This window comes from Protopterus annectens, chromosome 4.part1 (genome assembly GCF_019279795.1).
Source record: "Protopterus annectens isolate FY-2018-M chromosome 4.part1, PAN1.0, whole genome shotgun sequence".
Lineage (NCBI taxonomy): Eukaryota > Metazoa > Chordata > Ceratodontiformes > Protopteridae > Protopterus > Protopterus annectens.
This window is the reverse complement of record NC_056734.1, coordinates 377,295,827-377,319,146: the sequence shown is the minus strand read 5'-3', so window position 1 is coordinate 377,319,146 and position 23,320 is coordinate 377,295,827. Positions and strand designations below refer to the sequence as shown.

The 23,320-nt window shown below is 41.4% G+C and overlaps 1 protein-coding gene across 1 annotated transcript in view; it reads left to right on the top strand.

Annotated features, from left to right (window-relative positions):
• EIF2B5 (eukaryotic translation initiation factor 2B subunit epsilon) overlaps positions 1-23,320 on the top strand; it is a gene marked incomplete in the record, with an annotated part of 757,864 nt that overhangs the window by 463,889 nt on the left and 270,655 nt on the right. Inside the window, 1 exon segment of the mRNA XM_044070200.1 lies at positions 3,374-3,464. Within this exon segment, the coding sequence (XP_043926135.1) occupies positions 3,374-3,464 (91 nt within the window).

Sequence of the window (23,320 nt, the reverse complement as noted above, 5' to 3'; positions counted from 1 at the left end):
CTATGTCTGGGGCAGTAAGGTTTCTGTGGAGTTGTCGTCATTCAGAAGCGGCTGGAATTTCTCCTTCCATCTGCCTTTGATGTCCTGTGGGCTGGTGTGCAGGTTATTGCTGGCATCCCTTATGAAGAGTGTCAGACTGTGTTTATCCTTCTTTGTCTTGCAACCTGATAGAGTTTGTTTGTGCCATCTGCTGAATCGCTTTTCAAAATCTGGTAAGTGCCTCTGATGCCTTGTTCTTTGCTGCTGCAATTCCTATTTTAGCCTTAGCCAAGCAGTATTTCTTCTTAGCCTGGCCTGCCTTTTCTGTCTCCCACTTTTTGCTGCACTCCTTTCTTTTGATGACTTCCTGGACTTCTGCATTCCACCAACAGCTTTCTGTTTCTGTTTCCTCATACATGCTGTTTTGAGGCTTTGCCATGCTTCTTCAACTCCACTTGTTTCATGTGTATTTCTGTAATGATCATACTCATTAGCTTAGACTTGTTTAGGAACCCAGCCTGCTGATGTGGTAGAAAGAAAGGACAGTGCCTCAAATCTTAGTGCCACCAAACTGCTAGAATTTTTATTTTGTTTTAGTCTATATTTTTTTTTAAACTGGATAACCTTCTTTTTTGGGAGGCCACCTATTAACTTTGATCTTCCAGTACTTAGAAAAATAATGAAAATTCCACTATTTACTGTAAACCGAGATGAATTTATTTGTTTTTATATTTTTTTATTGTTTATAGCTGTTTTTTAACCACTAGACCTTAGTAGGGAATAAAACAGTAATATGACCAGGGGTTACACGATCACTGCTTGTGTATACATTTATGCTTATAATACCCAAGATTTTATGTCCATAATTTGTCTGTTATTGCATGAAACACCTCAAGAGAGTCAGCTTCTTAACATATTCTAGTAAGACATCCAATATTCCCAATACTTTTTCTGAAAGCACATACAGAGATGTTTTTCTTTTGTAGCTTGACCCTCTCCCCACACCAAAAAAGCCTGAATTTATGTCTTGATTTCTTTATTTTTGAATGTTAATAACAGTATATAGATCTTGGAACTTTTATTATGTTTATTCATTGAGCTTTGTTTGAATTCTGCCTACCTTATTTTTTAAATACAGCCTCCATAATGAGGTCGTGTACACTATTTTAGATGCAAACATGACCATGTGTACTGGTAGGACTACCTTCAGCATGTGCATTTGAATATACTTTGCATTACCCTCCTTATCTTAGATGACACTAGGTTTATATACTTTGTGAAATTTTAAGTATCTTTCTGCTGTTAAAGTTAAGATTTCATTTAGAAGCGTTCTGCAGTGCATAGCTGTTGGGATTCCCTTGGCTGATGTCTCTAGTTCAACAAATTTATTTCATTTCTCTAGCTCCTGTCCTTAAGAGTACGTGGATATCTGGCCATGATGTTGTAACCCAGCCAAGGAGGCTACATGCAATCCCTGGACTTTCCAGCTTCTTTTGCCACTTGCACACTTTGGCTGTCAATCACATTTGTCATGGGAAGATGTTCAGTGCTTAGAGCAGCAAGGTCTTCCAGGTGTTCATGCAGTAATCCCCTGTTTCACGCTGACATTGCCTATACTACCTGGCAGAGTAGCATGATGTGAAGCATTGCTACAGATACCACTTGAAGACCTTTAAAAATGTTTACTGTGAAGGCTGTTTAGCTCAGGGGCTGACAATAAAGTCCTCTGTACAATCCTTGATTACTACCAAACAGTCAGAGGAAGGTAGGCAATTCATAGACCAGACATCAGTCAGAACTTTCTGCAGAAAAATCCTACAACAAGGTGGCTTTGTATCCCTTGTAAGTTTTAAGCTGTTTCTTGAGTTGTGAGAAGCATTGAGAAGGGTGCATTCTGGAGTGTATGCCCAGACTTTTCTATTTTTTCCAGAACACAATTGCTACTAGCCTGCACACATGGAACAGTCTTTTGAGTCCTGTAGATAAGGTTGAGTGATGGAACACAAGATTTGGAGGTCTATCATCTTTGCTGTCACAAAGTTGACTGAGATTGTGGGTATGGTTAAATGGCCTTCTACATGTCCACCCCTGCACTGCGTTGGCTCACGATGTTACCTCACATCTTGAATGTGCACATCCAAGTATAGGAGTGCACTCTTAATGATTACCTTGATGTCAGTGCCAGGTGTCATGCAGCCCTGTCACAACCTGTTTCCAGTATGTGCCTTCTCTGGTATCAGTGTCAAGTTATATGACACTGGATGCTGACCTGTCACCTGCTGTTTTCCACTGAATGTTTGGAGAACACAGACCACCCTGTATTGGAGGTAGAAACACAAGAAGATCTCCTGTCTGTTAGTATCTCGTGAAAGGATTCTCAAGATCCAAAGGTCCTTGTTTCTGAGACAGATAAGAATAAGATCTCCCCTGTTTATAGTCCCCTTCATGTAAACTCCTGTTAGAGGCTTTCAGACTGATGAACTTTACTTTGGCCTGACCTCTTACCTGTTTTGCATTCCACTCAAGACATGTCTGACTTATTTTTAAAACAAGAAGGATTGAGAAACTTTGTGTTATTTCTTCACCTATTCAGCTTTTGTAAAGAATACCACATTTACATTCTAGAAGCAGCTACACTTCATCACCACCCCCAAGATGGATAAGTTAACATCAAGCCAGTCAATGGCATCCCCCTGACTGGCTTCTCTGTTGCTTAGGATGCTAGTAGAGTGGAGGTCAGGGCCTTTTATCTATCACAGAACCAATAAAGTTTTATATATTTATTTATCCACTCCCTTCAGCATAGTACTGTCGACAAACATGATTGAATAAGAATGTGTGTGTGAGCTTGCACAGCAGCAGTGGCAGGAAACTGACTGGGGCCACCATCTCCCTCCCCAAGATGTACAAATAGGTGTAAGCCGCTTACTTCCTCCTGCAGGATGGGTTTACCAGCATATAAGCCACTCAGTCCCACCAGCCCATGCCTGACAGTTCTAGGGCCTGAGACAGTTATCACTCTCTGGTCATTCATGGTTGTAGCCAGGGCTTTATGCCTGTATTCCACAGAACCCAGGTCACATTCAAATTTTGTATGGAAATATATTGCATTCTGATGGTTAGAATGCAAATTTGTGACTCCTGAAACCCTGAAAGCAAACCTTTTTGCCGTTAAAATACCCAGCTGTGTAAACACAGATCTATATATTTCTCTATATCCTACTTCATTGCACCTGGATACTAGCATGAGTAAGAGCAGAAACCTAGTTAAAGTGAGTATTTTGAGTCTCAGTTGGGATACTGTGAATGAGTAAAATGTTATAAGATGAGCTTAGCAGAAGGTGTTTGTAATGCTGTTTTTGACTTCTCTTTCTTTCTTTCTCTCCCTCTCAAGTATTCCACAATGAAGTAATGGGTACGTTGCAGAGAGGTCTGGAGGAGAATATTTCGAGTGACAATCTTGTGCTGGAAATCAACTCTCTCAAGTATGCAACTTTTTTGCTACACATCTGAAAACCTGCAAAATATTTATTAATCTATCTTAATAGTTTTGTCGGTGATTGTACCTGTTAATAAGACTGCACCTTTATTTGCAACATGTTATGTATTTGGAAAGGTGGGTGGATTGGACCAGGAAGACCCTTTTCTATCAGAAGCTAATTACCAAAAAACTAACAATTTCATACCCTTCCTAGAACCTTAAACAAATGAAGCAAGTCACGTGTATATAATTCAATTTACAGAATTAAAAGTACATGAAGATAATAGTGATAAATACACAAATATTTAAAAACAGTTGAGAGGGCTGGCTTTTTCCATTCACCAAAAACCCAGACATGCCTGAACTACTTTTATCAAAAAAGGGTATTGAGAGTAGTAGGCTAAAATACGTAGTGTGTTAAACAGAATGAATATATTACACACAAGTATTTAGTGGTAGCATCCTGTGTACAGACAAAGAAAAAAGTTGTTATACCTAATGTCAGTCAATCATTTATTAGAATACTTTAACGTAAGCACTCAGCAGGATAATCAAAATATTAAAAATATGAAAATGAACACATTATCGTAAATTGAACAATAGCTTAACCTACCTAAAACTTTAAATTTAAGTATAAGAATTGCAGTAAATAAAACATTATTTATCAGATATGTCATGTTTTCAGCCTCCCTTCTTGTTGCCATTAATATCAAACATAATAGCTGATGTGGAAATGGTTAAACTTAGAAGAAACATACTTACTGTATTGCACTGTTCTGTATTACATGAATTTATCAAAAATCAGAATAAAAAAATCAAGCCTAATTATATTATATGATCAATATAAACAAATAATAATAAAACAAACTAATTGTGAGACATAGATTCATTTGCTTTATATTTGATGAACAAATGGTAGGATTTGACTAACCCGATAGGATAACAAGTTCTACACCAGCCAGGATTGGTAAGCAAATGAATGAAGGCTGGAAGTATCTAAAGACATCTTGGGAATCACTGGCACTTCCCAGTCAGTTGAGGGGTAAAACAAACCAGCTGACAGAGGGATAAGCAGCTGTTTTTGATGTAAAGTACTCTGACTCAGTGTGTTAAAATTGAAATCTTGTTCTCTATATTGTAGGAAACCAGAAGTCAGTCAAACTCTGAAGCACTTTGATCAATTCTGTATAATCTTTGCTGCAAGACCATGATTATGATTGAAGTGGGACCTTAGGTCAGTGTAATTACCCAGTTAACAAATGGTAAATAAAAAAACAAACCACTAACAAATTCTTTTACTTGGAAATAGCAGTCAGTATTCCGTCTGCAGAGCTGTGTACAAGATAGTCATCCAAGAATAGTACTAGGAAGCCCCAGATTAAGAGTAAAGCAGCAGTCTAATTGGGTTTTGATCACTGCATGAACCATAGGAAGAAGGCCCTCAGATGGCCAAATGTACTTTATACAAGCTGTATTCATGTGATGTTCCTTAAATGGAAACAGCATTATCTGATGATGTCAATTTTCATTAATTTCCCAACTATTGGGTTCAGATCTGACTCTGCCATTACTATAGCTCATGGCCACCTAAATGCTTTCAAGCTCCTCCCTACCCATAATGCACCAACCCGAACATACCTCAGATCTCATTTGCCGCTTTCGTGAAATAGGCACGGTCATCTCAGCTCTCGAGCATTTTTTAAGATGTGATTTTTTTTCCTGTTTTTCTCTCTATATACATTTATTCGTAGACATAGTGTATCCTTTTTATATATACCATTGCTTGGTACTCTTGCGTACCATTGTTGGTAGTATTTTCCTCCCTTTCCCTTTATCACCTCTTCTTTAGCTTAAAAAAAATTCTTCTTCTCTCTCTCTTTTTTCTTCTCTACTTTAGAAGATGTCTTTAAAGGCCCTTTAAGGTTTAAAAAGTGGGAGAAGTGTGGTCATAAGCTTCCACACTAAAAAAACAAAGAAACTAGTGGGCTTAAAACTTTGTCGATGAGTTCAGTCATAATAATTTCCAAAAATCATGAAACCCAGGTAGTGTTCCAAAGCAACAAGCCTTTATTTGTCACAGACCAGCGATCCCCAGTAACAAAATTCTATCCATGCTGTTAGTGTTACAGGTCTTCCAAGATGCTCTCCCATTCGGGACAGTTGTGACTCAGACAGACAATATGTCAGTAGTTTGGTACATCAGTGAACAAGGAGGAACCAGATCTTACTGCATATGGCAATGGGAGATCTCATCCAACTGCTTTCGAACAGCAATGCACATTCCGAGGAAGTCCAGCGTGATAGCAGACAAATTGAGCAGGCCCATTCTATTACCTCACCAGTGATCTCTCACAATGAAAGTGACAGAAATGATTTTCAGTCAATGGGGCCAGCCTGGCTGCGATGTTTTTGCTTCTTCCCTAAACAACAAGTGCAGCAGCTTTTTTGCCCTGGTCCCCCCCCCCCCCCACCACCACCACAACCAGGGGAATCACTGAGGGATGCTCTATTTCATGATTGGGCCCCAGTCTCCCCTATGCTTATCCCCCCACTCCCTTGATCCCCACATTTCTGCAGAAAGCTGCCAAGTTGAAGAGCAAAGTCATCCTGATTGTGCCTTACTGGCCTCAACAGATTTGGTTTCCCTTTCATTGGCTTCATCTACTTTATCCATCTTGGATTCTGGATCCAGTTCCAGACCTTCTGTCTCACCTGACAGACATGGTTCACTTAGATGTCTGAAACTGAAAGCTGACAGCATGGTTTCTCCACTTCCTGTAATAGACAGACAATCTATGCTCTCTTCCCCTGTCCATCATATACTTTTATTTTCCCATAAAGCTTCTACGAGGAAGCTTTGCAGAAGTAAATGGAAAAGATTTATTTTTTTGACTGCATCAAAAACACATTTTCCCCTTTTTCAGCCACTGTACAAAGTGTCCTTGAGTTCTTGGCGACAATTTTCAATGAAGAAGCTAGCTCCTCAACCATTAGAGTTCAGTTAGCACCAATCTCTAACTTCCATATTAGATTTGAGAAGTCTTCCCTTGCTTCTAAGCTTTGTAAGGCCTTCTTGAGAGGTACTCTTCTACTGAGACCACCTTATAAAGACTGTACTCCACCATGGGACTTGAATCTACTACTGTAGACCTTAATTCTTGCCCCCCTTTGAACCAGAAGCAAAATGTGATCTTAAATTTTTGACCTGGAAAATGATCCTTCTAGTGACCATTACCTCAGCCAGAAGAATTTCTGAACTTCAAGCTTTGTCCTCTAAACCTCCTTACTTGATTTTTCATAGGGATATAGGGTAACATTATAACCCAATCCTTCCTTCCTAAGGTGGTGTCAGAATCTATTATCAACCAGTCCATTAATCTGCCTGTCTTCTTTTCAAAATTTGAAAAGAAGCCCAATACATGTTGCACTTGTTAGATGTTCATAGTCAATTATGTTTCTGCTTCATAGAACAAAAGAAATTAGAAAATCAGATCAAATGTTTATCTTCTTTGCAGACTGCAAAATAGGAAAATCAGTTGCAAAAAGCAACTTTGGCAAGATGGCTTACTGACTGTATATCTTTTGTCTACAATAGATTGGGTATCTCATTACCAAAACTTTTAAGAGCCAGCCCAACTAGATCCATGACAACTTCGTTAGTATTTTTATCTTGGCATTCCATGGACGATATATGTGCAGCTGCGACTTGAGCTAATCCTCATGTCTTTATTACAAAGTAGATCTGGTCTCGAGGGGAAGAACAGCCTTTGGTTCAGTTGTGCTCAGGAATATCCTGCCTTAGAGTCCACCCCATATTTCTTGTAGCTTAGTTGAGGAATGAATGAAAATTTACATCATCAGATAAAAAATGTATGTACTTACCATAACATTCCATCTGTGTTGTCCATTTTCATTCTTCCTCAGCTTCCCACCAACCCCCATCCTTTGTCATTATAGATTTCTGGGAGAACAAGAGATTATAAGAACACCACTGTGCCTTATGTTGAGCATCAGATAATGGCTTCTTCTGTCAATAATATTATAATAATGTATCTTACTTTGTGTCATCTAGAAAACAAGATCTGAGGTATGTTAGGGGTTGGTACATTATGGGTAGGGAGGAGCTCAAGAGCTTTTAGGTGGCCACAAGCTATAGTAACAGCCAAGTCAGATCCGAACCCAATAGTTGAGGAAGAACGAAAGTGGACAGCACAGATGGAACGTTATGGTAAGTACATGACTTTTTATGACAACTGACACTTAATCCTTTAATGATGGTCATTGAAAATTACTCTAGAATTTTGTAGCTTGGACACTGTTATCAATGCAGAGTACAAATGAACTAAGACAAGGACATTTTGAGAGCTGCAGGTTCACTTGCCCCATCATAACCTTTGTTCGTGGTAGGCTAAGCTTAAGCTGACTCACATGTCTAAATCAAAACCAACTCCAAGTAACTGTGCAAAAAAAAAGGTAACAGTGTGATCTGGAGAAAAAGAGAAGGTACAACTATGGTATTTCAAACCCATCCTTGAAATTTTGACACTAGCAGAAGTGTGTGTACCACAGAAAATAAGGACCCCAAAGCTGAACTTTATAGAATCCTGCAGTACAGGGGTTGTTTGCCAGAATAATTTGTACTGAAAACCACCTTCACCATCTGCCCTAAGAAGTAGGAATCAGACCAGGATCCATAGTAGTTTTGCATGGATGACTTGAATCCATGGTGGCTGGAGAAACATGGTAGAATAACCCCTTTGACCTCTCGACACTGAGTAATGACTGACTACCTTAAGAGGAGGAGTCTCTGGGTCTTAGCAGCTCTGGAAAGTGAATTGATACTGTTAAAAAACTGAGAGTTTAAAAAGAATTCAGACTGTGTAAGTATTAGTTTTTCTGGATAATCTCACAGATGAAGGGAATGTTCATGACCGGTGTTAATTATCTGACTCTCTTGGGTACGTAGATTTATTTATTGATTGATTGATGGATTTTTGAAGGCATACAGTCAGCGTCACCTTTAATGTAGTTGGAAAAGACCCCACTGTCGTGTAAATAATTGGCCACGGATATCTAAAAAAGATTAAACAAAGTTGGTAGGAGCACTGTACTGCTGGCTTGTTGTAAATCATAAACAAGAAATCAAGCTTGTGACTTCTGACCACTAGGCAAAAAATCATGTACCAAAACAAGTTCCCTGCTTAGCTCAGTGCTTTGCTACATGCCTAAGTAGATCAGTCTTATACAAAAAGAAATAAGTAGTAGTCTCATTATGGACTTCAGATAGACCACTGTTGCGGTAGCCCTTGCAACTGAGACTTTGGCCGCAGAATGCGTGATATCCAGTTCAGTTTCCAGATTTCATCATCCTTCTGTCTGCAAGTGGGGTATATATCCATGCATTAGAGACATCATCAGATCCTCTGTATAAGCTGACATCTTCCCATATCATGCCACAGTACAGAGGAAGAATGTCATCCACAACAGCTGGTTAGGGAAAGCATCCTTGGCAGACACTTGGAAGTCTGGAATCCTGTGCCTGGCCACAAACTTCTGGGGTGGTTGTCCTAGCCAAGAGAAGAAAAAAAGCTAAAACATTGGAAGCCTGCCTCAACTTCTTGCAGTTGCCTAGACCTCAGGTGACTGGCAAATCATTACTCCTTCCCACACCCCAGGCTGCTTCCCATGTTTAGGTCTAAGGATTTGTTCATGTTCTGCTTAGCCTGTAGCCAAGTGAAGATTAAACTTCAGTCTTTGGAATCCCTCTGCGAAGGGAAAGAGGGGACCCTCCCTAGAGAGAGAGAGATAATGACTCCTTCAAGAGGGAGGGGAAGAAATGGACTCTTCCTCCCAAATGTGTACCCCTTTGGGTATCACAACAAACATTAATGACGCCATTTCCTCTGCTTTACCTACATAAGAAGTCTTATTTGAAGACACTTTGCTTAATAAAAGATCATAAAGGACCACTTCAGAAGAGAAGCCAGAGAGGTGTCTGACACTTTGAAAAGATGTCTTGATCTGCTAGATAGTTGTGGAAGCTTTAGACAATGCCTTCTCTACTGCCTCTGAGAGGCTAGACATCCAGCAAAATGAGTTTTACAGGATCCAAGAGTCCCATAATTTTCTTTATAAAAATCCTATAGCATATCCATCAGTGGTGTCTATGGTTATAGAGCAGGAGTCGGAACTAGTTCTTGCTCTCAGTACTGTTCCTAATGATGGGGCAAACAGACTGCTGTATTGATTTGGGGAGAAATGTTATATACACCTGCCACTCTGGCTCTCAAACCTATTAAGTGTCAGTCACATATGACCAAGATTCAAAATTGCTCTCCTGAACCAGATGAAGACTGAGGTGGTGTCCGATGTGGATATTATTATGAAATTATTTGATTTCACCAAGACCGTCAGCCAGAAAGCTAAGCACTGCAAGTGTGGCTGTGATGCTGAGGATGGAACCTCCAGTTCAGCAGGTTACAGAGTCTCTGTTTAGGAGACATGCCTGGCTGAGATCACAGCCACTGCCAGAAGATGTGCAGTTCCTTAATGCACTGTTTCATAAGGATCTGCATTTTGAAACTGCCCCTGGTAAAGTATTCAAAAAATGGAGGAAAGGACAAATATTATATAGTCATTGAAACAGCTTTCACACTCCTCCATACCTATGTATGACAGGAACTACCAATCAAAATCGGAACCTAACTATCATAGGCAAAGGAAAGGTCAGTAGGCAAAGAGTTGAAAGGGCCAGTATGAAAAGATATAGTAGGGAGACTAGAAGATGCCTGGTGGCCCCCAGGGTCTTGTATTCCCCTAGGTAGCAGCTGTGACTACATGCATCTTTTCCCTCCCCTTTTCCATCCTCTAAAGCCCAATTCAGCCATGCCCACAACCCATCCTTCCTACCTTAGACAGTGGTCATAGCCAGTGAATTCCTGAAACTACTGGGATTTGCTGCCACTACATTTCTAATGGACCTTGTGGCAAGGGTCTTCATGAGAAACCCAGATTTTTAGCATAAAGAGATGATAGCAAGAAGGCTAACCTACTGCATAAGAAATTGGGGAAGATTCACAAAAGACAAGTGTATGCTGCAATTCATTTCTCAGTGTTATCAATTTCAGTTCTTAAGAAACACAAAAATGTCAGTTACTCTCCCAAACCCAAGAGGCCAAGTGCATCAAGTTGACCCAATTCTACAGGAGTTTCTGCAGCTAAGAGTAATAAAACCAGTTTAAAGGCAGGACCAAGACAGGCAGCTGTATTCATGACTCATACTAATGCCTAGAAAAGGAGGTGTATGGCTGTCCATCCTGCATCAGTTAAGTCTGAACACCTACCACAAGGTTTCCAAATCTCAAAATGCTGATAGTGCAGGCTGTCTTACCACTCTTATTCCCTAAGGCTCTGAAGCTTATCCTAGATCACAAGAATGCCTACTTTCATGCATCTGTTCACAGGGATCATGGGTATTTCCACAAATTTGAGGTGGGAGGCTATCTGTTTTACCTCTTTGCCTCTGTTGGACTGGCTACTTACATAGGCTGCAAAGTGCCAGTCTCCATTGATTACTTATTGCAGACCAAGTGCTTCCTGAGTGACTCCATGTTTAGATGGAGGCAGAGGTAGCTCTACAGTTCACCATGGACTGCTTAAATATGAGGATTGCCCTTCAGTATCCCCAAGTCATGCCCCAACCCTTCCAAAAGAGTGTAGTTCCTTGGGTATATACTGGATTCCAGCAACCAGAAGGCTTGCCACCCTTTAGACAAAATGGGATCTCTTGCACACAACTTTCAAACCATAAAACAAGAAACAGTGTTTACAGTCAAATAATTCCTGAGGCATTTGGAGTTCATGACTTCCACAGTTGGTCCCTCTGACAATTATGCACATGGAAAACCCTGGCTGTATGTCATTGAGGGATGAAACACTGACTGTGTGACCAAGACAGCCCAGGTTCAGCTAGCAGTTTGGGTACTGGAAGACACGATCAGGGCAGGAGAGAGTGTCTCACTCCTGCTTGACCCCCATGAAAGGGTTTAGAATTGTGCTTCCGGTCATTCAGCAAAGGCTTACTTGTCCTGATTATGACCCAGGTAACCTAAGTTTAACTAGCTCTTAATTTGCTGAAGGAACCGGAGAGAGGAAGGTAGACGTGAGCAGCTCATGCCAGCTTGCCCTTCTTGGAGTAGGGTGTAATGAATATGTCTAACCATAAACAACAGTGGCCACAGAACCAAGGGGTGTCAGCTTGATGCTCCAAGATGTAGAGAGATGATAGCAAGAAGGGTGCCTCTTGCAGGTATTTATGTATGCTTGGGAGACTGCACACAAAGGGGGATGCATAGCATGCTCCTGCAGTGATGCATCACCAATCAAGGGTCAGGGTTAGAGACATAACCACAAAATCTGTGATGCCTGCCCTGGATCCTGAAAAAGAGAGGTCCGATTGTCAGCAGGCAACATGAGAGTTTGTTTGTTTGTGTCTTTCGGCTTTTCCCGGTTAGGGGTCGCCACAGCGGAACTCCAGTCCGCTAATGATTGGCAGTAGAGTTTTACGTGCTGGCTTGCCGGGCCTAACGCACAGCCTTCCACGAAGGAATGCCCATTCACACATGTCACCACACAGAAGACGCTCTAACTGAGGATCGAACGGGCAACGTCTGACTGTGAGGCAACAACGCTACCGCAGCACCACCACCGCACTGCAGCAGACAACATGAGAGTAGTAGGATTAAAAAAAAAAGGTGTGCAATGGTATATAAGAAGGATACAGAACCAACCCTTGCAGTCCCTAAAGTAGATGATATCTGTCCTGTCCTGTATTACAGAAGAATTAGACTGGTGGTCCAGCCAGGTCAGACAGAGCCAATGAGTGCCCGTTATACGGTAACCCCACAGTTAGACCCTAACCATGAATGCTTCATACTTAACTTGGGGAGCACATTCAGCAGACCTCAAGGAATAAATATTTTTGGGTACAGCTTATATAAAGAACTAATGAATGTAAAGGAGATGATGGCCATGATTCATCCATTCAACACCTTCATATTTGTCTGGGGAAAAAGGAATCTTTCACATGGCAACAGTCAACACTATTGTAATGCATTATATCATTTTGCAAGGAGGAACTCATTCTTATCCCTTGTGCAGGTTGATCCATTCAGTCCCAGATGACCATAAAGGTAGGCTACATCCCATATGAGTTGAAGTCTGTGATGGATCAGCTAAGCAGAGCAGCTGCATATCCCCATGAGTGAGTGAATGAAGTTGCACATGCATAGATGGATGTTTTCCTTCAGGTTACTCACAACTGGGATGCTAAACTGTTTGATTTTTCTGAGCAGCAGACAGCTAAGAAGTTCTGCTCCAGATCACAACACAAAAAAGTATGGGCAGTAGATGCCTTCTTCATGTGGACAGGGCTGTTTCTGTACAAATTCCTTTTGATAGCCCTTTTCCCGGAATGATCCAGAAAGTAAAGGCGGAGGGGCCAAGGATGTTAGTAATAGCACCATTTTGGCCCAGACAGCATTGGTTCTTCCACCTCATTCAGATGGTCAGAATAAAACCTCACATGTCTCTGCGAATGGACCTCCTCACTAAGGGCTCGGCAGCCCTACTATACCCCATCCCAAAGATCCTGCATTTCACCGCCTGGATGATTTAAGGAGATTGTAAAGCCTGTGACAGGGAAAACTTACTTATCCATATAGAAGATGTTTCTCTCTCTTGTGCCATAGAATGAATCAGGACCAAGCACAGTATTGAGTGTCTTTGAGTCTACAGTGTTTAAGTGAGCTGTTCGGTTTAGGCTTGGCATATGCCTCTATAAAGTTACAGCTCTTAGCCTTTTCAGCTTCCGTACCTGTGGATCCTCATCTTGTATACCAGCAACCAGTTAAACATTTCCTCAAGGAAGTCCTGCATTTGAGACCCCCTATAAAGTGTATTGCTTCACTCTTTAATTTCTCCAAATCTTTTGGGTTTCTAATAGCATGATGGGAATGGACCCCGTTCCTAAGTCAAAGTACAATTAAAGTTCATGAAATTAGTATTGTTTCATTCTTTGATGTCAACCAAAAGTGCTGTTCGCAGCACCCACAATGTGCCAGTAATGACTCCTGCAATTCGTACGGAGTTTCATGTATTGTTAGCATATCTAAATATGATTGTTGACTCTTTTCTTTTATAAGACCCGTTGCTCCTACTACTATTGAAACTGTCTGGGTATCTTTCTTCCACATTGCTGTTGTTTCTGCTTGCAAATTCGTGATATTTTATTTCTTTGTGAGTCTCTGTACGCAGGACACTGTAGTCACTGGGGGTGGCAATTTCAACGATCAGTGCTACTTTTGTCCCCTTTTCTTGGACCACTATATCCAGTTTTCTAGCATCTACCTTTTGAACTGTTGGTAATGAATGATCCCATGTGATGTAGACTTCACTTTCTATGATACTTTGTGGTTCATGTTTCCAGTGATTTTCAGCCACTTCAATACCGTAATGTTTATGCCTTTCAGTATACAGTCCCTGCCATTAGCATGTCACAATCAGCAATGAGGTGTACAACTGTTTCCAATTCTGTTTTGCAAAACTTACATTTCTCTCTTTCTTCCACTTGTTCAATAGACTTTGTAAACCAACGTGTACATATCACAGTATCTTGTGCCGCCCATATTAACCTTTCATCTCTTGGTCTGAATTCACCTCTCCTTAACCATTCCTGCATTCATTCCTGATCAACATGAGGTTCTTCCAGAAGTTTTCTATACTTGCAGCTATATTTACGCATTTTCCACATTTCTTGCCTTCTCATCTGGTCCTTCACCTTATATTCTTTCTTTTGTTTTTTTTGGTACATTCAGTTGCTGCCTGGTTTCTGGTTTGATTTCCATTCCTGCTTGATGCCTATATGCTTCTGCTAGATTAAACAGAGAAGTCATCTTAGATTTATTCTCCTCATGTTTCAAAACTTTCACTGCATTTGGGTCTTGTGAGGTCAGCAGATATTGTGTGGAGTCTCACAACTGCATATCTATACATGTAATCAATTTCAAGGAGGCCCATCCCTCCTTCAGAACAGGGAATGTAGGTATAATCTTGGTATGCACTGATTTTTATAAATCATTTGGTAAGCATGAAGCATCCTTCTTGTTTTCCTGTCTAATCTATCCAACATGTTTTGGGGCCAGTCATTCACTCCAAAACTGTAAGTTAGGACAAGAATTGAAAATTGGTTTATGGCTTGGATTTTGTTCGTAGATGTCAGTGCTGTTTTCAAAATTAATTTAAGTCTTCTGAAATATTCCTTACTAAGTTTTATTTGCATTTGTTCGTGTTTTGTTGTTGATGCTTCATCAATTCTCAAATGTTTATACACTCCTCCTTGCTCAAGTACCTTTATATCACATTAAAGTCCCAAACTCATGTTTTCCTGGTGTTGCAGTTTTCCTGCTTTAAAGGTTGCTTTTGCACATTTATCAAGACCAAATGAAATTCTTATATCATCTGAAAAAGTTAGACAACTTGCAGTTGTACTTTCAGTTCCTCATCTGATGAGCTCTACAGTTTTAAATCATCGACAAAAATAAGATGAGAAGTCTTTACACTTGTTGATGTTCTTCGTCTTCCCTTGCTGCAGTCCTGACTATTGGGTATAGTCCGCGTCCCAGTCGGCCCGAATACCAGAGTATAAGGCTGACGTCGGTCATGGCGCCTTAGACTGACGTCAGTACGTCAGGGTACTAATGCGCATGACCGACGTCATTTCCTCAGTCTTTTTTTTGCCGCATGGTCCGATGCAGAAGCAATTTTGCGAGTGCAGGTTGGCGTTCTGAGATTTTCCGAAACCGGAGTTTCAGACCGAAAACAGAGTTGGCTAAGTAACCCGTTAGAACATTTTGTTTTTTCTTGCCTCAGTATTTAACCGGATGTCAGAAAAAGTGAATAACTGTATTTCTTGTGGGAAACAGATACCGCATAGGGATTATCATACATTGTGTATACCTTGTTTAGGGCCTGAGCACGACGTTGTTGGTTGCCGCTCTTGTGCTAGATTTAATAAGCGCACTATTAAGAGGAGGCTTGATTGTGCTAGGTTAGTGTTTGGGAAACGTTGCAATTATACTATGCCGTCGGATGCTCCGACGCCTGCTTCATCCAAGAAGCGCAAGGACAAATCAGTGAAACCTAGGGGTGAGGAACCGGCAGTCCCGGACGTCGGTCCTTTAGAAGGCTCAGGGGAGCGAGAGGTTTTGCCTGGAGTCTCTATGGAGTCTCAGGCAGATACTTTACTGTTACAGGATGTGCCCTCTCAGGAGGTAGGCCAGGCTGAGGGGCTTCTCAGGTAACTGTTCTTCCCTCTCTTCCCAAGGTAGTTAGGGCCTCTCCTTCTGTTGCCAAAGCTTCTTTTAGAGGTAGGCCAAGTTCAGCTTCTGTGGGGGCTTCTCCTAGCATTTCGGGCTCTGTGCCTAAGAAACATATGCTTAAAATGGCAGAAGATTTGATTACTCTGATTAGAGGTTCTATGCCCCCACCTGATAAGAGGCCTAGGGTGGAACAGGAGTTTGATAGTTTTGAACAGTGTTCACAGGCTTCAGAGTCTTCTGTGGAAGACTTGCAAGAGTTTCCTACTTATTCTGATTCTGATGTGGATGATTCCACTCCTTCAGCTTCTCCTCCTGAGGATTTTTCATTTTCAGAGACTCTTCACTCCATGAGGGAGCACTTTAAATGGGAAGGCCAAGATTACTCTGACTCTAGAACAGGGGTAGGGAATTCTTGATTTTGCCCCACCATAGGCCCTTAGCTATTCCTCCTGTGTTGAATGTGGTGGAGGATGTTGCAGAGGCTTCTCTGAACCCTGACTCCTTGCCTCCTGCTCCTGTTAAGCCTGATAGGTATTATAGGGTGCCCAAGCTCATAAGTATTTGTTTAAGAGTCCCAGGGCGGACCCAGAAACTGTTTCTCAGGGGCCTAAAGGTGTTAAAGCTTCTGTGGTTAAAAATCCTGTACCCTCTGATAAAGAGGCAAGGGCTTTGGATAGGTGAGGTAAGAAAGTATATACTTCTTCCATTCTAGCCATGAGGTTGAATTGTCAGTTTCATATGCTGAAATATCAGAATTATCTCCTTTCACAATTGAAATCTAAGGTGGATGCTTTGGCGGAAGGTATTGAGTGTAAAGAATTGCTGGATTTGGTTCATGTGTCTGAACAAGTGGGTAAGCATTCTTTGCAGTGTGGTTTTGATGCTGTTCAGGCCTCCTCGAGGGTGGCTGCTACTAGTTCTGTTCTTCGCAGACATGCCTGGTTGAAGGATCAGAATTTAGCTGAGCATGTTAAGACCAGGATTTTGGATGCTCCTTTACAGTCTGATGTGTTGTTTGGACCGCCTGTGGAAGCAGTTTTAAAGAAAATGGAGGACAAAGCTAAGTCTATGCAGACTGTTAAAGATTTTGCAGGTACAGCCTCCAAGTTTAGTAGAAATTGGCCTGCTAAGGGGTGGACATATCCTGCTTATGGTTCCCAGTCTAGGGGTAGGTCTAGACGTGGTAGGGGCAGGGCTCAAGGTCTGCTTAGGCCTAGATCAGACAGTTCACCTGCTCAGACTTCTGGTGAGGGCAGGGGTCAGTCCTTTCGTAAGCAGAACCAATGACCTGCCTTTTCAGCTGCCAGTGGACTCTCGTCTGGCAGCTCCTTTGGGAGGAAGATTGTCTCTTTTCAAAGAAAATTGGGATTTAATCACTCAAGACAGATGGGTGCTGGATATCATTCATCACGGTTACAGATTTTATTTCCACACAATGCCCCTTTCAAAGGCATGCCAGATGTTCCTCCTCCACAAAGAAAAGAGGCTCACAAGCAAGTTTCTCAGTTACTCCAGATAGGGGCCATTCAGCCAGTCCCTGTATCAGAAAGGGGCATTTTATTCTTGTTCCTAGTACCAAAGAAGGGGAACACGTGGAGACCAATTTTGGATTTATCTATCCTCAACACTTATCTGGACATTCCCAAGTTCAAGATGTTGACGTTACAGCAACTGTTGCCTCTGCTAGGCAAGGATCACTGGATGGTAACTTTGGATCTCAAGGAAGCTTACCTTCATGTGCCTATAAGGCTAAGTTGCAGAAAGTATCTAACTGGAGATTTTCATTATCAGTTCTCTGCATTGCCCTTTGGCTTATCTACTGGTATTCACAAAGGTTCTGGCTCCAGTGATAGCTTACTTCAGGCTTCAAGGCATTCAAATCTATCCTTACTTGGACGACTGCCTGATTCTGGCTCAAGAAAGGAACACCTTCTACAGCATCTGGAATATGTCATAGCAGTGCTAAGATGCCTAGGGTATTCTGTGAGCGAAATAAAGTCCAGTCTAGTACCCTCTCAAGACATGTGCTTTCTGGGTGTGAGACTGAATACAGCAGCCCAGATGGCCTTTTTAACCCGGACAAACAAAAGAGTCTGTCACTTTACTTCCATCAACTATCTCATCAGTCCGTGCTGACTGCAAGGACAGTCCTTCAAGCATTAGGGTTCATGGCATCTTGTATTCTGGTGCTTCCCAATGCCAAACTGCATATGAGGAAGCTGCAATGGTATCTCAAAATGTATGGACACAGCACTGCCAAGATTTGGACACTGTCATTCAAATAATACCTTGTCTTCAAAAGGAATTCTTGTGGTGGGCTCAGGAATGTCACCTAAACAAGGGACTCTCTGTGACCCGCCAGAGGCGAGTCAGATTTTAACGACAGATGCCTCGGACACTGCTTGGGGAGCTCATCTAAATGGAAAGTGGATACAAGACAAGTGGCCTGCCAGACTACAGCATCTACATATCAACATGAAGGAGATGTTAGCAGTCCAGTTTGCATTGATGGCGTTCAAGGAGTTACTTCTTCCAGGGCAGGTGTTGATTCTGACAGACAACACAACTGTCATGTGGTACATCAACAAGCAAGGGGAACACATTCTTATCCTCTATGCAGGCAAGCAATGATTTTATGGGAGACTGCGTTAAGCCTGCAACTGACTCTTCAGGCAAGGTTTCTGCCAGAGCACAGAACTCCCTAGCAGATGTATTAAGCAGACAAATCATGGATCCCGTGGAAACTGGATCTTCATGTATTTCAGAAATTGACAGTGTCATGGGGAACTCCAGACATAGATCTGTTCGCTTCTCCACTAAACCACCAGCTGCCAAAGTATTGCACAAAGGGGTTTCATCACACAGCTTGGAAAGTGGATGCTCTGTCTTTCAGTTGGAAAAACCTTCATGTCTATGCCTTTCCACCTCTACCTCTTCTTCCAAAGGTATTACTAAAGGTCAGACAAGACAGGCCAAGGATGATTTTGATAGCTCCAGATTGGCCTCGGCAACACTGGTACCCACTTCTAAGGAGTCTTGTAAAGAAGCCTCCATGGCCTTTACCTCTGATTCCTCATCTGTTATCTCAGAAGGACGGTCATCTGCTCAATGTCAAGCTTCAATCTCTTCATCTCACAGCTTGGCATATTCTGTGTTGAGTCTCAGCTTCTCAACAAGTTTTAAATGTGATTATGGAAGCTAGAAGGCCTAGTACTAGGAGAGTGTAGAAAAATGGAAGAGATTTTTATTTTGGAGTACAGCAAAGAATTTGGAGATTTCAGAGCCTAATTTGAGTGTGGCTCTTCAATATCTTACTGAATTATTGGACAAAGGTTTGTCCTTCTCTACCATAAAGATTCATGCTGCAGCAATTTCAGCTCACTATGATTGTGACCCACCTTTGTTTCGCATCCTTTGTTCAAGCAGTTTCTTAGAGGGCAAAGAATATAAGACCCGAGCTCCTACTCCTGCTTGGGATCTCAATTTTGTGTTGGAAAAACTTACTCTACAACCTTTTGAGCCTGCAGCTACTGCTGAATTGAAATATTTGTCATGGAAGACTGCTTTCTGCAAGAAGGGTGTCTGAGTTGCAGGCCCTTATGGCAGTAGAGCCCTTTTGATTTTCCATAAGGACAGGGTATCTTAATCCTTCCTTTATGCCTAAGGTGGTTTCTAGTGTGGCTTTAAACCAAACTATTCATTTGCCTCGTTTTGCAGATCCTCAAAATAAAGGGAAAAGATTTTGCACACTTTAGATGTACACAGGCAATTATGCTATTATTTGAGCAGGACTAAGAATTTTAGGCAGTCTCAGCAGTTACTTGTTTCTTTTGCTTTGAGTTCACAGGGCAAGCCTGTGTCAAAACAAACTATTTCTAGGTGGATTGGCTTTGCATTGCATTTGTTATTCCCATCATGGCAAGGAGATTCCAGCTGGGATTAGGCCTCATTCCACTAGGGCTACTGCCACTTCAACAGCATTTTGGCAACTAAGGATATTCTGGAAGCAGCTACTTGGAGTTCAGTGCATACTTTCTCTAGGCATTATCACCTGCCTATATACTCTAAGACTAGAGCTGGTTTTGCCACAGCTGTTTTACAAGGCATGTTGTCAGCTCCTGCTACTTTATAATTTGCCAGCCTCCCTTACCTCTGCTTTGGGATTCTACCCAATAGTCAGGACTGCAGCAAGGAAGGCGAAGAACATAGTACAGTTTTGTACCTACCATAAATGTAGATGTTCGAGGATTCCCCTCCCTCCTTCCCCTCTGTGTTTCAGGGTGGTTGTGTAGGTGAGTTTACATGCTTATATTTTTTATATATATATTACTGTATATATTGTACATGTTTTTTGGTGCAGGTTGTTTTTGGGACTTGTCTCTTTGGGTCTTCTGACTTCTGGGGCAAGAAAAAACTGTGGAAATGACGCCGGTCATGCCAGTCTAAGGCGCCATGACCGCTCTGGTATTCGGGCCGACTGGGACGCGGACTATACCCAATAGTCAGGACTGCAGCAAGGGAATCCTCGAACATCTACATTTATGGTAGGTACAAAACTGTACTTTTTCTAGGAGCCAAATTATAGCCATGTCCTAAGCTGTTAAGTAGAGTGCTTAATGTGTTAAGGGCAAGGCAGAATAGCTGCAATAACAGAGTCATCCTGGAATATCCCCCTTTGAACTTTTATCTCTGGGATAATAAATTGTTCTTTATCATGCCTTAATTGCAAAGTGGTCTGCCACTGTTTCATGGTCCCTGTAATGTAGTCAGTCAGTATAGGATGCATCTTATACATTTTTAAGCACTCTTTTATCCATGAATGTGTGGGGTACTGTCAAATGCTTTTTTTTTGTAGTCAGTCCTGCCGTACTTTGTTTCTTCCCCCTTTTACAATTCTCCACTATGACTTTAACAACAAATGATCCTTTGATCTATATGACTTTCTTTTATTGCCTTTTTCTTCTGCTGCCATAATTGAGTTTTCTTCTAAATGACTGTAAACTCTGTCGGCATCAATTCCTTTGTATAGTTTATACATCATTGGAAGGCAATTTATTGGTCTATAATTTTTAGGGTAGCTTGCAGGTTCATTCTTAAGTAGGAATGTTGTTTTTCCTGTTGTTAGCCAGGTTGGTGTATGTTCAGGGTGCATATAAATAGTTATTACTCATGGCTAAATCTTCGTGCAAATATGTTAATACTTTTAGCCAAAAGATAGGTACTGTATCTGGACATGGGGTTTTCCAGTTAGAGGCTTTTCTTAAGTTTATTTCAATCTCTTTGGCTGTTACTTCATCCCATTTTATATCCTGGACCTGTAAACTTCTTATTCTTTCTTTAACTTTTTCTATCCATTTAACGTCTTTATGTTCCATGGGATCTTCAAAGATATTGCTCCAAAATATATATATTTCTTTTTTGGGCGGTCTTTCAATTCCTTTTACCTTGTTTCCCAACTCTCTATAAAACTTTTTTGGGTCATCAATAAATTGCTTATTTTTACTTCATATCCTCTAAGTTTTTCCACCTGTGCTGAAATTTTTTGTTTATTTGCATGATAGATCCTGATCTGTTCTAATACTCCGCAATGCTTTTGTCATATCTATCTTTCTTAGTATTTTTGTTGATCTGTTCCCTCTTCTATAGTCTTCTAATAGTGACACTTCTTGTCTTAACTGCTTTATAGTTTTCTCTATGGGATATGTCCATGATGGTTTTCAATTTCTCCCCTTCCTTTCCCTCACTACCCTCTGTTCTTGTGGTAGAACTTTATCACTTATTAAATTTAGCTGCACAGTAATATGTCCTGTTTACTTTAGTTGTAGCACATGGATCTCTGTGAACAGTTCTAATTACTGTGCATTTGTTTTGTCAGACTTTTGACACTTTGGGTTTTATTAACCATCTGCAGTCTGTTTCTTTTATTGATATTACTATATCTGTGTATGTCTATTAAAGCAAGCAACTCTTAGCTCATTTTCTTCCAAAGTGAGGGCACATCCCTTGTTTTCCATTTCCTGCAGACATTCTATAGAAGGTTCTATAGTGTCATCCTGTGGCACATTCTCTTCAGTTTCATCCTGTGCCATCCGTTGCTCTCTCATATGTGAACTCACTGGCCTATCACTCCTCAGCATTGACTGCATCAGAGTTTCCACAGTTTCCTGTTCCTTCCCTTGCTCTCTAGCTTCAAGTGAACATTTATACTGGTTTCCTGTGGAAGCCTCCAAATTTTCTTCATATGGCACCTGACCAATTGCTTCCTGTTCCACTGGTTTCCCCTTAATTTGGATATCCATTGCTCTGTCCTGTTGTGGTGCTTTCTGAATTAGATTTTCTACACTGAATCCTTCACTTTGCAGGTACTCCATAACCTCAATGTCTGTTTCTTTAACTTCTGCATTACTAATCTCCTTTTCTACTTTTCCTCTTTGTCTTATTTTTTTGTATTGTAAACGTTTCCATGTCTGGATTCCTTTGTCTGTATTTCTCTTCAAATATCTTTTGTGCTGCTCTTTTTATATTGGTTAGTTTTGCTTTCTCCTTTGTATAAGAGGAAATCAGAGGAATCTCCTGAAGGAGCTAGGAGATACCCTCCAAGGTTCAGTAGCTGAAGAGGGGTATCATAGAAGGTTTCCTCTCAGCCCTCCACCTTAAATTCAGTGGTCAACGCCTCCATGAGACTCATTTTTTATGCAGCTGATGGAGCAGGCAGGGCAGCAAGTTCAGGAATTGTCCGAAGGAGACATTCCTGGATGCACTTGTGTGACTTTGCAGAGCCCTTTAAATCTTCTTTTGTGAACGCCCCTTTCGATAGCTCATCTTTGTTTGGGCCAAAATTTAAATACACATTAACCAGGTGTAAACAAGAAGGAAGGACTCTCTCTGCCATAAGAGTTTCCCCTATGTACCAGACCTTATCCAAAGGGTCAGAAGGGGGGGGGGGGTTTGAAAATCCCAAAGAGCTTTTCAGGACACGCATGGAGATTCTTCCCCCAGGGGCAGAGGGGGGAAGCAGTAATGGAAGACACCGACCTCACGACAGAGGGGGCTCGCAGAATCAGGGTGACAGGGACTTATTCCTTGGTAAGCCCTTTCAGCACTCCTGAAGGGAATCCTGCCTGTCCATCTCTGGAGGCAGTCAGGGACGCTTGTGTTTGTACCTAGAAGCCTGGTTAACATTAACAAAGGACAAGTGAGTACAAAACATCGTAACCAGAGGTTAATCTATACCCTTTTCCCTCCCCTTTCTGAACATAAAAAATATCCCCGATGTTCTACCCAGTCAAAGGTAACAGGCAACTCTAGAAATTCAAAAGTTGCTAGACAAAAAAGTCATCCAAACAGTCCATGCAGACCAACTAGGATCTGGAACTTATTCAAGATTCTTTAGTTCCAAAGAAAACATGGGACTGGAGACCCATCCTGGATCTCAGCAAATTAAACAAATCAGTAAAAATGTCAAAGTTCTGGATGGTAACAC